The following is a 14,718-nucleotide window of genomic DNA, read 5'->3' as shown; positions in this document are numbered from 1 at the left end:
ATAATTACATGATCCTTAAGGCTCTCTCGATTGTAAAATTCATGTCTTCTATGGTATTGAATTAACTGTATTTAACATAGCCTAGAAAATAATTTGCCACCAGCCAACTTTCTTATTCCAAAGTATTAGAAATTTTAGAGGGCCTTGATGCCATCAAATGTTTCTGATGGGCACCTGTCTTACTCAGCAAGGCTGGCTGTGTGGCCGGAGCATATATATTGTCTCTTCAGGTTACAAGAAAAGCATGTCAAAGATGAGCAGATTGAACATTGGAAGAAGATAGTGAAAACTCAGGAGGAACTGAAAGAACTTCTTAATAAGGTGAAATTTTATATTTTTTTCATAGCTGAAGATGCATCAGTAGGGGAGAAAGGCCTTTAATTTAGAAATTTAAAAGCATTTCTGGTTTTTTTTCTCCATGGGAGAGAAAGTCTGCACAGCTCATTATTGTTAAGAAAATAATGACTAGCAAAAGGCACTGTATTATCTGTCAGTCTTTCTGTATGGCATTATTGGTAAATTGATGCTGGGGGAAATAGATCTTTCCTGTGTCAGGTTGCTGTTGCCTGTTGCAAAGCTGGCCTAGTGCCCTCTGCTGAAGTCTAGGATGAGAAGGAGATCAGCTGTGCTGGGGTTAAGTTCCCACTGATGAAGACAACATGTCAGCAGCCAGTACCATAATTCATTGGCATAATTATTTCACTTGAGGTGCCAATATGGGGATATTCCCCAGTGGTACCTGTAAGGGGGCCTTTGTTTATGCCATCTTCCAGAGCCCCAGCTCCAGACTGGGAAACCATTTGTTTCTCCTCATCCTGCCAGCTGCAAACTTGGGGGCTTTATGATGCAAAATCTGGTGCATCTTGTGACTGGACTCTTGCCTCATTCTCTCACTGTACCTCATTTCGTCATCTTGTCAAATGAAGAGGTCTCTGGCACATCTTCTTCATGGATTGTGGTATGGATGAAGTGAGAAGAGTGGCTAGAACATGGCCAGCTGGTGTGAAGCTCCTAGTCTCAAGCTTTAACCTTCACCCTAGTCTTGTGTAGCACCACCAGAAATCCGAAAAAACTAACATTGGGAATGGTTCTTTGTGTGATGATTTGACCTTTTACATATTTAAAAAGCAAATCATGACAATTTGTTTCCCAAAGCAATAAGTTTAATTGGAGACAGTTTGTTTTTCCTGGTAGTTAATTTTTAATTAATTATATATTTTTATTAATGGGACATTCCTAGTTCTCCCATTTGTTTTGGAAGACAGAGCCAATCCTCCTTATCTGATAGTGATGTGATACCTCTATGTTGAGCCATATAGGATTTTTTCCTGTTTTAAAATGTCATTAAAAAAATTTTTTTTAATATCATGATTTGGAAGAGGTATTTAAGAATTCCATAGACCTTGCAGTATAACCCTGTTTTGGTATAATAGCAGTTTAGGGGAGGAACCAAAGTACATGCTTTGGTGATGAATTACTGTCTGGAATGGTAAATTTGTATTTTTCCCTCTTAGATGGTAAATTTAAAAGAGAAAATTAAAGAACTCCATCAGCAATACAAAGAAGCATCTGAAGTCAAGCCACCCAGAGATATCACTGCTGAGTTCTTAGTGAAAAGCAAACACAGGGATCTAACTGCCTTATGCAAGGTATGGTATACATACATGCCTCATTGATTTTTACTTGGAATCCTAAGAAATAGTATAGATCCGGGAAACTTTGGAAAAGAGAGAGCCACTAGCCAATCACAGGTGCCTGTAGTAGGAAGAAGAGGGTTTGGTACACAGGAGCTGTGGGAACTTAATGGGTTAATTTTGTCTGCTTTTTCTGCAGAATTCCTGCCTTGTTTTCACAGTGTCATCCTTTAGCTTACCCACATCTCAGTTTAGCCCTCTGTCATAGTTTATCTCTGACAATTTAAAATAATGATAATGAACATGGACTTCAGAGTTATTGAATGGAGTCAAACTGTCTGGTTGAAATCCCTAACTTAGTATCTCCTAGCCCTGTGACCTTAGACTCCTTAGTCACCTCATCTGTGACATGGTGTTAGTACTACCTCACTTGTAGGGGGTCTGAAGTGGTTATTCCATGCTCGGGACACAGTAAACGCACTGGAAGTGGTAGTCACTATTCTTTTTCATCCTTACTGTGTAGCATACTAGTATGTTTCTTTATTTCCTCCTTCTGCATCCTCCCCCACCTCCCCGCCCCCACCCCCCTCAGTCTTAATTCTAGGCTAACATTGTAACTTGTCTCCGAGAACAACCATCCCTGAGCCCTGACCCAACCTCCAGCCTTCAGCTAAGGCACACTTGTAGATTAACCTGAACAGGGATATGGTCCAGGCCTTACACCTTGTGGTATAAATAACTAGGTGGGTCTCTGACCCATCAAGATCAACCCAGTTCTCTTAATTTTATCAGGAATATGATGAATTAGCTGAAACACAAGGAAAGCTAGAAGAAAAACTTCAAGAATTGGAAGCCAATCCCCCAAGGTAAGGAAAACACGAACGCTCAGAAAGATAGCTTTTACTGTTCCTTCTGTTAGATTTAAAAGAAAAATTACAAAGCACCCTGGGCTTTTATTTATGTTCAGTGAATGTATTGTAAATTGTTTAATGAATGGAAGGTATCTGTGCACATAGGACTATTTGTCAGGCTCCTTAATCCTCTGCTGTTATATTTTAATGTGTAACGGTGTCCTAGATACTTGCTAGGTATCTTTTTTTTAAAAGATAGCCTTTTCCCATAAGATTTGATACATGAATGAAAATTGTCTTTGAGTGGCGTAGAAGGTGGTATTGCTTTAAACTCATAATTCTGGGGACTAGGAAAGTATTACGCTTTATTTCCATTGGGTTTTTGATAGTGAACTCTTACATGGTGACAGTGTGCTGCATGTTGCATCCAGCCTCCACATACATCTACTCTTTTCTGTAGTCAGGGATGCTACCCATTCTTGCTTAAAAAAAAAAAAGTCCATGCTTTATTCAAAATATAAAACAAAAAAAATGTTTTAAAGTAAGCTTTTATAATGCAAGGTAACAGTATAAAGAAGACTTTTTTTTTCCCGGAATTACAGTCAGGCCTTGCTTTATGGCTTGGCCTGCTCTAGGCAGCAGGAATAAAGGGCTTAATAAAACAGATACGGTCCTGCTTTTTGACTTAGAATTTCTTCACATAAGGCATAGTCCCACTGAGATCATCCACATCAGCCCATTGAGAATCATAGTAATGTCCTTTAATAACCTTGTGCTCCTTTGTTCTCATTTTGCAGTGATGTGTATCTCTCGTCAAGAGACAGACAAATACTTGACTGGCATTTTGCAAATCTTGAATTTGCTAATGCCACACCTCTCTCTACACTTTCCCTTAAACATTGGGATCAGGTAAAATTCCCTTACCATGTATTTTGTTGCACATGTCTTTGAGAAGCCTCCTAAGATAAACTGTTAATTTGTTTGTATGTGTGTTTTTAAACAGCTTTATTAAGATATAATTTATATTCAATAACACTCACCTATTTTAAGTGAGCAATTTGATGTTTTGCCAGACTTACATAGTCATGAACCACCACACCCACAATTAAGATACAGAACATTTCTGTCACCCTGAAAAGTCCTCTTGTCCCTTTGCAGTCAGTCCCCAGCCCTCCTGCTCCTGGCCCTACGCAACCACTGATTTGCTTTCTGTCACTATAGTTTTGCTTTTTCTAGAATTGCATGTAAATTGGACCATACAGTATATAATTGTACAGTATGTAGCCTTTGTCTGTGCCTTTTTTTGATTTTGAGATTCATTGTTGTTGTGTATATCAATAGTTTGTTTCTTTTTGTTGTTTAGTAATATTCATATCCATTGTATGGATACGGCCACAGAATGTACCCATTCACTGATACATGGACAGACATTTAGGTTGTTTCGTTTTTGGCTATAAATGATTGAAGCTACTGTGAACATTCATGTCTTTCTCTTGGGTAAATATCTAGAAGTAAAATATTTGGGTCTGCGGGAAGTAGATTTTTAACTTTATAAGAAACTTCCAAACGGTTTTCCACATCTCATTCTCAGCAGCAGTAGTATATGCCCGCCCCAGTTGCTCCATAACCTCACCAACACCTGGTATCGCCAGTTTTTAAAATTTTAACCATTTTAATGGTTGTATAGTAGTTTTTCATTGTGGTTTTAATTTGCATTCCTGTGATGACTAGTAACGGTGAAGCATCTTTTCATGTGCTGATTGGCCATTCATATGTCAATTATTTGGTGAAAAGTCTGTTCAGAACTTTTGCCTATTTAAAAAAATCTGTCACAACATTGTTAATCAACTATACTCCAATATAAAATAAAAAGTTAAAAAAATTAAATTTATAAAACAGTTGTTTGTCCTCTTGTAAGAGTTCATTATGGTCTGTAAATTCTGGATACAGTTCCTTTGTCAGATTTATGTTTTGAAAATACTTTCTTCCAGTCTACAACTGGCGTTTTCATTTTCTAAATGGTATCTTTCAAAGAGCAAAAGTTTTTAATTTTATGAAGTCCTGTTTATCAACTCTTTCTTTAGGCTTTGTGCTTTTTGTGTCCTGAAAAATCTTTGTCTAAACTGGGATTGCAAAAATTTTCTCCTGTTTTCTTCCTGAAGTTTTATGAGCTTAGCTCTTATGTTAGGTCTATGACCCATTTTGAGTTAAATTTTTGTGTATAGGGCTTCCCTGGTGGCGCGGTGGTTGAGAGTCCGCCTGCCGATGCAGGGGACACGGGTTCGTGTCCCGGTCCGGGAAGATCCCATGTGCCGCGGAGCGGCTGGGCCGGTGAGCCATGGCCGCTGGGCCTGCGCGTCCGGAGCCTGTGCTCTGCAACGGGAGAGGCCACAACAGTGAGAGGCCCGCGTACCGCAAAAAAAAAAAAAAATTTGTGTATAGTGAGAGGTGAGGTAGGGTTCATATTTTTCCATATGGTTATCTAATTAACTATTCTAGCACCATCTTTTTTCCTTATTTGTTTTGGAGCCTTTGTTGAAAATCAGTTCTTCTATATGCCACTGTCACACTGTCTTGATTACTTTTGCTTTATAGTACATCTTGAAATCAGGTAGTATAGGTTCTTCATCTTTGTTCTTTTTTGAAAGTGTTTTGACTATTTTAGATCTTCTATAAAGTTTTAGAATCAGCTTATCAGTCTCTACAAAAAAAATACCTTCTGGGATTGTCATCTTAACAATAGTGAGTCTTCTAATCCTTGAACATGGTATATCTCTCCATTTATTTAGGTTTCCTTTAACTTATCTCAGCAGTACTTTATAGTTCTCAGTGTAACAGTCTTACACATCTTTTGTTAAATTATTTTTAAGTGTTTTCAGTGTGATTTACTCTTGAACTGGTGAGAAATCACCAGGTTTCTTAGATGCTGAATGGACCTGTAAATCTGAGACTTTGGCCAGACTTAAGATTGTATAGAAGTAAATATTATATTTTGCTTACATATTTTCATTTTCATTATACATTTTCCTAGTAAAATTATTTTTACTTCTTCATCTTCAGATTATGTCCTGGTATTCTTTAGAATTTGAATTTGGCAAGGATTGCACTTGCTAGTGGTATAAATCTTGTAGAATTTCCAGTTTCTTTATGGTTTTTCATGTAAATACTAAATTACCTCTAGTCACTGATCTATCATTTGATGTTGCAATATGTATTCATTTGTAATCGTTTTAAATTTTGAATGTAGGTGATGTGAACTGATCCATATGGGGAACAAATGAGTCAGTCACTAAGTAGTGAGAGTTGTGCTGCCAGCCCAGTATATTTTTATCTAATTCCTAAGAATCGTGGTATGTTTTCCCCAGGAGTTTCATGAAATTAGAAATATCAACTAGCCTTCAAAAGTTTCTCTATTTGGAAAATTTTTCAGTAAATTCAAAGACATGAAATCATTTTGGGAATTCTTCCAGGCCAAATCTTGACTTCTTCATGGATTATCTTGGGCGAATCTTTATAATCCTAGATTACATCTGGTTTGACCAACTTTAGTTTTGGAAGTCTTCCTCAACTTAAAAACCTGTAAGTTTAAGCCATAAAAACTGATTTTGCTGTTATGTAGAAGAAAATGTAATTAGGATGGTGAATCTGATATCCTACCACATCTATAGTGCATACAAAAGCCAAACAAACTTTTATGGTATCATCTGAATTTACTGAATAAGCTTCCTTCCCTCTCCTGCCCACCGTGGGTAGTCTGGACTTGGTGGTGTAGGACTGGGATGATAAAAAGTCTATCACAGAAGAAAAGAAACTGCCCCAATCTCACTGCCCAGAGGTAGCTATTAGTGACATTCTGGCGTTCTTTCCGTTTTCCCTTTAGTTTCCTGGGGCAGCTGTAGTGGAAGACTGAGTAATTATTATTTAATTTCTGTCTTAGAATATTGGCTTTCCACAAGCTGGTGTTTTTTCAGTGTTATTTTGTAGGACTCAATATAAATGGCATAAGTTAGATTAAGAAAGTGTGAAAATATGTTCTTTTCTGTCTTCTTTAGGATGATGACTTTGAGTTTACTGGCAGCCACCTGACAGTGAGGAATGGCTACTCATGTGTGCCTGTGGCTTTAGCAGAAGGCCTGGACATTAAACTGAATACAGCAGTTCGGCAGGTTCGCTACACAGCTTCAGGTACGTCTTTACTGGTAAGATAAATCTCTTACTTTGAAACATGGTACTGATCTTTTGTTGAGTTTGACCTACAGAAAAAATTTTAGGTACATCTCCTGATAGAATGTCTCATAAACTATGATTCCTGAATTTAAAATTTTGCATTTACAAAAGTACTGAGGCTGTAGAGCCTTTAGAGGCTCTGACCCCATCATAGTATAAACCAGAAAATTGGGGCAATTTTTAGAGTCTCCAGTTTGTGCATATTAGTTTGATATTATAGTAAACAGCCAGGGAGTTTGGATCTAATTTTGCTAAGTATGCTCTTAAATACCAGGATTTGGGCCCCTAGGGCTCCAGTGGGACCCACCCCTTGTATTTCACCATCTGCATCTTGGTTTTTGGCTTTTCCTATTCAGGTGGGCTAACTGCTTAGGCTGGTTTCTCATTCTGGGAGCAGTTTTGCTGATAGGTTGACTTCAGAGATGAAATTGCCCTGTGATTCCTTTGGCAGTAGGCTCTGTGCTCATTACTGCTGCTTTCAGGGTGCATTTCATGTGGAGTGCAGAGAGCCCATCATCCACCCACCTTTGGAATTAATAGTCTTGAACTCCTTAAGAAAGCTAGTCACCCCTGCTCTCTAAGGGCTCTCATGACTAGTGGAGATGTGGCCACCAGTCTTGCCTTCCATGGCCCCTTTTCTAGAGTTGCTGAGATCACCACAGATAATTTTTTTAACAACCAGTGAAACAGTTTGGGTTTTTGGGGGGTTTTTGGGTTTTGGGGGTTTTTTTGCGGTACGCGGGCCTCTCACTGTTGTAGCCTCTCCCGTTGCGGAGCACAGGCTCCGGACGCGCAGGCTCAGTGGCCACGGCTCACCGGCCCAGCCCCTCCGCGGCATGTGGGATCTTCCCGGACCGGGGCACGAACCCGTGTTCCCTGCATCGGCAGGCGGACTCTCAACCACTGCGCCACCAGGGAAGCCCCTAGTGTAACAGTTTTTGATTTTAGTTTTCCCTTCAGAGGCAGCTTCTGGCTGCTGGTGTTGAGAAGATCTACAGCCTTAAATAGCCATTTGCAGGCAGGTGGAGAACAGTGAGACTAGCTTTTGTGTCATTTTCCCTAATTCTTTGGCCACAGAAAATGGGCATGTGTGGAGCTGTCATACTTTCTTTGAGCTATCTATGTATTTTTCAGAAATTATGTAAAGAGGCATTTACTGAAGAAAAAATTGAACACAAATGAGGGAGAATTACATTAACTTACTTTCAGTACCTTTTCTGTGGTCAGCTTTGAGCTCATTCATATCCTGGCAAGCTAAGCATCACTGTATATTCTCAAGGATAGCATGCTCTGTGGTTTTAGGCTGCATCCCTTAGATCGGCACCACAAGCTTCTGATATCATTCTTCTTTTGGTCCTTAGTGAGCGCCTAACCACAGTGGAGAGATATTGGTTCTATCGGGATAGGCATTTTACTCTTAATTTTGGTCTAAATTTACTTAACTTTGGTAAATGATAAGGTCCTATTATTAGTCCAAAAGATCCCCAGTGTATCAGTCGGGAAGGTGGGGTAGTATGGTGGTAGAGATCGAGGACTCTGAAGTGACTGTTGGGTTTAAATCCTGGCACTTGTTACATGTATGGCCTTAGACAAGTTACTTCACCTCTGCCTCAGTTTTCTTCTGTAGAAAATGAGCAGAACTGACTTCACAAACTTGTAGTAAGAATTAACTGAGATAGCATGTAGATTCTACTGTGCACTAAATGTTCAATACCCTTGTCATTATCATCCTTATCACCAATAAAGCCTTTTTCCTCTAACCTGTCTAGGATGTGAAGTGATAGCTGTGAATACCCGCTCCACGAGCCAGACGTTTATTTATAAGTGTGATGCAGTTCTCTGTACCCTTCCCTTGGGTGTGTTGAAGCAGCAGCCACCAGCTGTTCAGTTTGTGCCGCCTCTTCCTGAATGGAAAACATCTGCAGTCCAAAGGATGGGATTTGGCAACCTTAACAAGGTAACTTGCCCTAGGTACCTCTCTACATACCCAGTGTACAAATATCAGTCTGATTGCCCTCCACTTAGAGAGGAGAGAGGTTTGCGTTTTTGAACATTTTGCTGTGCTATCAACTCTGTGATATCAGGGTGAGGCCTGTCAGTTCATTAACTTTAGTACCTAATTATATGTAAAGTATCCATGAGGACTGTCTTCTGGGGTCACTTCTCAAACCCAAGCCTATAAAAAGAGAGTGCTAAATGTCTTCCTAAGTAGTACATGTATAATAGGGATTTCTAGGCTTATACTGAGAGTAGATTAGAAGGAACTTATTTTAGTAAGGTCTGAGGAAGAAGTACTTCCTGTTGAGGCACAGCTGTGCTTAGCTTAAAGCCATGTTCTCTGAGTGCTGTCACCAGCTTATACGCTTCTTTTTTACAATAGGTCGTGTTGTGTTTTGACCGGGTATTCTGGGATCCAAGTGTCAATTTGTTCGGACATGTTGGCAGTACGACTGCCAGCAGGGGTGAGCTCTTCCTCTTCTGGAACCTCTATAAAGGTAATGGCTTTCTAGTTTTAACCTTTATACATCCTTATAGGAATAGAGAATTAGGAATATTATACCTGCCTTCAAGGAGTTCACAACCTAGTGGGGGATACATTAAGGAGGCTGGCAGCCTCAGAACAGGGCAGGAAGTAGAGGAGTGAGAGTGAAAGCCAAGGCACTGCAAGAGAAAACATAGAAGAAGAAATCAACTCAGCCAGGGGCTCGGGCTCAGGCCCAGGGAAGCTTCCTGGAAAGGGAAACTTGTATTCCTCATTCTCAGACTTTTGTATCTGACTTGCCCCTGAATCTTTGATCACTTTCCCTAGAATGTATTTATCAAACTCCTACCTCCTGTTTTACATTCTTCTGTAATTGGGTTGCTCTTAGTTCTATATAGAGCTTTTTTTTTTAAAAGAAGTATATTTAGATCTTACCTCATTCCAAGAAAAGGATGTAAGACATTCTCCTTTGCAGCAGTATCAGGAGGCCTGGCCTTGACAGTGCAGACACATCAGTTAACCAGTTTGACTGACACGTGGTTCTTTCCATCACTCCTCACTGCCTGGTACTGAACATCCTTCGCACGGCCAGGGCCACTAACTCCGCAGAGGAGCCATTTGCTCCCTGAGCACATTGTTTCCAGCAACAGCTGAGTGCTCTTTCTCTTCCCTGATCTAGGCCATCAAGTCCTGTCAGGGCCTCACTCTCTCTCTCAGACCTGTTTACTTCTTTCCCACAGCCTACCTCCCAGTCCAGGCCACTCTTACCTCATACCTGTTCAATTGCCAATAGCCACTGACTGCTATCACCACTTCTTTCTTTTGATGGCTTTCATTATCGTGGCCATCATGAAGGCTGAATAATCTGACCCTTCTTTTCTACTCAGCTTCTTCATTGTCCAGGCCCTCCCCAGCCTCCAGGCACACTTGTCTGCTCTCCTGGAATCCTAAAATGTACCATGCTGTTTTCTGCTCTGGGGCCTCTGCATTGTACTGTGCCCTGGGCCTGGGGTGCTTTTATTTTTCTCCTTCTCTTCCTTCCCAATGTGGCATACTCTATGCAGCTTCAGGGCTTGGCCCAAATGTTACTATTTCAAAGAGACTTTCCAGGACACATGTATTCCCACTGCCTCAAATGAAATTATGTCCTTGTATTCTTTTCTCTGTAGTCTGTGTTTTCATAGCTTTTATCACAGTTCGTAATTGTCTCTATGATTATTTTTGTTGTTGTTGATTTTTGGAGTATATAGTCTAGTTTATAGTTTTTATATCCCTAGCATCTAGTACTGTGGCTATCGCATAAGCCTGTTGCACACAGAGTCACGAAATGGGTGAGTAAGGGTGATGATGAGTATGGAAGGGCCTGGGATGACAGCTAAGAGGATGCAGCCCTGGTCATGGAGATGTCTAAGAACTCTGTGCCTAAATATAGGGACACTTGATAGCAAGATCTGAAGTTATATCTTCAGGACTTCTGTATTCTGCCAGGTTATAAGCAATGAAGTACATGAGTCACACTTCACTGTGGTTTGCCAGCACCCTTCTGGGGATAGGATTCAAGTTGCTGGCTCAGAAACGTGTGTCTAGCGTGAGTGGTGCATGTCTGTCATCAGATTTCAAACAGCCAAGAATAATGTGAGACCTGATAAGGAGGTACTTGAGAAAAGTCTGTCGGAAAACCCTGGAATTGTCCTTTCTGTTTCTCTAGCTCCAATACTATTGGCACTAGTGGCAGGAGAAGCTGCTGGCATCATGGAAAACATAAGTGATGATGTGATTGTTGGCCGATGCCTGGCCATTCTCAAAGGGATTTTTGGTAGCAGTGCAGTGCCCCAGGTAAGTAAGTAAGGGGCAGGGGCAGGTGAGGATCTGGGGTTTAGACTAAAGCAGGGTTTGATGTATCTCGAGTTGCAGCACAGATTCTTGGTCAGGACAGTTTCAGCCAGAATTGTGTGCTGGGTTTACATGAATGCTAATGTTTAGAGTTCATGCCCTAAGTATGGGATTGAGAAAAGCCCCCAGTACATGGGCCAGGGGATTGAGAAGGCTATTTGCCGCATTTCTTTGCTTGTGTTGTCTGTTGTCTCTGCTTGTGGAATCATCCCCACCCCCAATTCCCCAGCCACCTTTCAGATGAAGTGGCCAACTCCCCAAGGGAAGTCTCAAGAGAATCTCTGGGTACTTTTTTCTGTTATTCTTTCTTTAGGTCCATTGAACACTTTTAAGTCCCTGATGATTCCTTTGAGAGAAGGCATATTAATGCTTCATGTGAATTTTAAAAGGGAATAGAGATCAATCCCTGGGTAGATCTCTGGATTCATAGCGAGAAGGCAATCTGGAGGCTTCCTTGCAGCCTGAAGGCATTTTTTTTATTTTATAGCAGCAGCATTCATCACTTGGCTAACTCTCGTGTCTCTTGCCTTTCTCTCACTTGTAGCCCCCACCCATCACAGCTTTTCCACCTTTCAGAAATGACCGATTTGTCCTTGGGGTCCAGTAATAACTTCCACTCATGGTTTCTCCTTTAGCCCAAGGAAACAGTGGTGTCTCGCTGGCGTGCTGATCCCTGGGCCCGGGGCTCCTACTCCTATGTAGCCGCAGGATCATCTGGAAATGACTATGACTTAATGGCTCAGCCAATCACTCCTGGCCCCTCAATTCCAGGTGCCCCACAGGTGAGAAACTGGCAAACTATACCTGGGCTTATTTGGAAACAGGCCAGTATCCCAGGATTTCAGGGTAAAAATAGTGCCACTGGTTTTCTTTTTAGATTTTAGTCAGTCTTAGACCCTTGGACCCTTTCAGATAACCAAAAGCAGAGGGAAAGGGAGGAGCAATGTTTGTGTCTAATTCGTTACATGTTGTCCTTGTCAGTCTAGACAGTCTGTGTTCAGAATGCAAGAGTCCAGAGTAAAAACCAATTACTTTTTCCTTATTCAGACTTTTGTTCCTAAAAAACAAAAACAAAACCATCTTTAATTGTGCCCCATTTTGTACTGGCTCGTAGGATTGTTGCAGGATCCCAATTACTTAGGGGCCTCCAGGAATGCCCCTGAGAAATAACCTGAAGTCTTTATGAGTAGTCAGGGTTTCTCAGGACCCTGTGGTAAGTAAGGCCTGCTCTAAGCTGAGAGGCCGAAGTGTTCCAGAATGAGGACAAGTGCTGTGTTCTCTCTGGTTCAGAGTAGTTGGGAACACCACACCTCTAGTAGGGGATACATTAGGCAAAGGAAGCTCTACAACTGGGTATCCCCCAGAATTAAACCGATAAATAAACACAGATGCAGTTAAGCATCACCCTAGAACTAAGGCTGGGCTGAGTTTTTTGTTTTGTTTTGTTTTTTTGCGGTACGCAGGCCTCTCACTGTTGTGGCCTCTCCCGTTGCGGAGCACAGGCTCCGGATACGCAGGCTCAGCGGCCATGGCTCACAGGCCCAGCCGCTCCGCAGCATGTGGGATCTTCCCGGACCAGGGGCACGAACCTGTGTCCCCTGCATCGGCAGGCGGACTCTCAACCACTGCGCCACCAGGGAAGCCCTGGGCTGAGTTTTATTGCCCCATTTCTACTTCTGTTTGTTCTAGGAAAATGCCTGCTGATAAAGGTAGACCCTTTTTGGGAGAATGATGGGCCAGTAATGGGGTGGGGAGGGCAGGTAGTGAGCCCTCAAAATCCAGCAGGAATTTGGCAGTTCAAACACAACAGTAAGGCATGTTTGCAGCCTGCTGATTTTCTCTAATTTTTTTTCCTGCAATAGCCTATTCCACGACTCTTCTTTGCTGGAGAACATACAATCCGTAACTACCCAGCCACGGTCCATGGTGCTCTGCTGAGTGGGCTGAGAGAAGCAGGAAGGATTGCAGACCAGTTCTTGGGGGCCATGTATACCCTGCCTCGCCAGGCCACACCAGGCGTCCCTGCCCAGCAGTCCCCGAGCATGTGAGATGGATGTGTTCTAAGGGAAGAGGCCGATGTGTTTGTGTCTTTTGCTGCATAAGCAAAGCTCTTCTAGCAATATTAGATTCTACTGAGAAACTCACCCTGGCATCTGGGCTCCAGAGCAACTGCTAGAGCTCCTGGTGGTCAGGTGGCCAAGGAGGTTGCCGCCTTTAAGTGACTTAGAGCTAGGGAGGCACTTGTCCATTAGTGTGGGAGTCTGTGTTCTTCGTTAGGACTGAGGCAAGCAAGTGCTGCGAGAGAACATCTTAGTTAGTCTCTTTGTGTGTGGTGGTTTTTTATATTTTGAGAATAAAACTTCATAGAAAATTAGTCTTATCTTTTTGTTTCCCCTTAGGTTTCGAGTTATATATAAGGCAGGGGTGTTACTCCTTTGAAAATGCCAGTTTTTATCCATGTTTAAATAAAGAGGATGTTTATATAAAGGAGAAAATGGTTTGGTCTGGTCAGAAGACAGGATTGAGGGGGGTTCCCATAAAAGCAAAGGGTTTCCTGGTCTGTGGGGCTAGACTTCCCCATTGGGACTGTGGGGTGACCGTGTGCCAGGGGTAGGAAGCTGCAGGTCAAGCATATGGATATTAGGAAACTGAATGAATTTTCAAGATAAGACACAAGCCTTGACACAAAGTTTGGGTGGGCCTCTGGCAGACCATCCTGGCTTTATTCCCCTAGATTCCCTCCATGGGTATATGCTAACTTTCCACTTCTGTCCAAGGTATTGATATAAAAGTTTAAGGAGATCAAGGGTTTAGGTAACATAGTGGAAATTTTCTATTGCTGCTGTAACAAATTATCATAGCAGACTCTGAAGGACTCTGAAGGAAGATTCCATTTCCTTGCCTCTTTCAGATTCTAGTGACTGTATTCCTTGGCTTGTGGCCCCTTCCTCCATCTTAAAAGCACATTACTCCAATCCCTGCTTCCATCATCACCTTCTCTTGTTCTGTAGTTCAGATCTTATCTCCCTCTTATAAGGATTTCATTTATTTTCACCTCTTATAGTGATTTCATTTAAGGCCGACCCAGATCTCTCTCCCACCTCAAAATCCTTAATCACATTTGCAAACTCGTTTCTGCCACGTAAGACTAAAACATTTTTACAAAAAGGGAACAGTGCCTTTTTCTTCCAAAGGGTTCCTAACAGACTATGTTACTGTAAGTTATGTACATAATCTGCTTCTGGAAGTTGGATTTTACTCCCGTTAGTCAATTCTTCCCTATAATTAGTTTAAATGAGGTTTTATTCTTAGTAAGATTTAAGGGACATTACATTGGTGGTCTGACTGGAAGATGAAGATGGAGAGGGCTTTTTCCTCATCCTGGAATGAGTGACAACCATGGGAAAAATTTGCACACCAGGATCAGGGCAAGTGGTGCAACTATGATGTAAAGGTGAGAAGAGCGTGTAGTAGAAAGTATATTGACTTTGGACCACAACCTATATTTGAATCCTAGCTTTCCCATGAATATTGTTACCTCAGGAGGTTAGGGTGTCTGATCCAGTGGTATGTGGTCTTTGAAGAGTTTTTGTTTTTTAAATAAACGACATAGGCAGCTTGGGAGACGACA

At 41.6% G+C, this 14,718-nt stretch overlaps 1 protein-coding gene across 2 annotated transcripts in view; it reads left to right on the top strand.

Moving 5' to 3' along the window:
• The window catches only part of KDM1A (lysine demethylase 1A), a 64,177-nt gene extending 50,650 nt beyond the window's left edge, over positions 1-13,527 (top strand). For both annotated transcript variants that reach the window (XM_082862322.1, XM_082862321.1), the window contains 10 exons: positions 231-321; positions 1,515-1,649; positions 2,427-2,500; positions 3,283-3,394; positions 6,538-6,670; positions 8,482-8,669; positions 9,093-9,207; positions 10,903-11,030; positions 11,723-11,869; positions 12,950-13,527. In XM_082862322.1, coding sequence (XP_082718448.1) covers positions 231-321; positions 1,515-1,649; positions 2,427-2,500; positions 3,283-3,394; positions 6,538-6,670; positions 8,482-8,669; positions 9,093-9,207; positions 10,903-11,030; positions 11,723-11,869; positions 12,950-13,135 — 1,309 coding nt within the window. In that variant the 3' untranslated portion in view covers positions 13,136-13,527. The remainder of the gene's footprint in view (positions 1-230; positions 322-1,514; positions 1,650-2,426; positions 2,501-3,282; positions 3,395-6,537; positions 6,671-8,481; positions 8,670-9,092; positions 9,208-10,902; positions 11,031-11,722; positions 11,870-12,949) is intronic.
• The last annotated feature ends 1,191 nt before the right edge of the window (positions 13,528-14,718 follow it).

This window comes from Leucopleurus acutus (genome assembly GCF_964270905.1).
Source record: "Leucopleurus acutus genome assembly, chromosome: 2".
Taxonomy (NCBI): domain Eukaryota; kingdom Metazoa; phylum Chordata; class Mammalia; order Artiodactyla; family Delphinidae; genus Leucopleurus; species Leucopleurus acutus.
The sequence above is the reverse complement of the archived record's forward strand: the minus strand, read 5'-3'. Positions and strand labels throughout refer to the sequence as shown.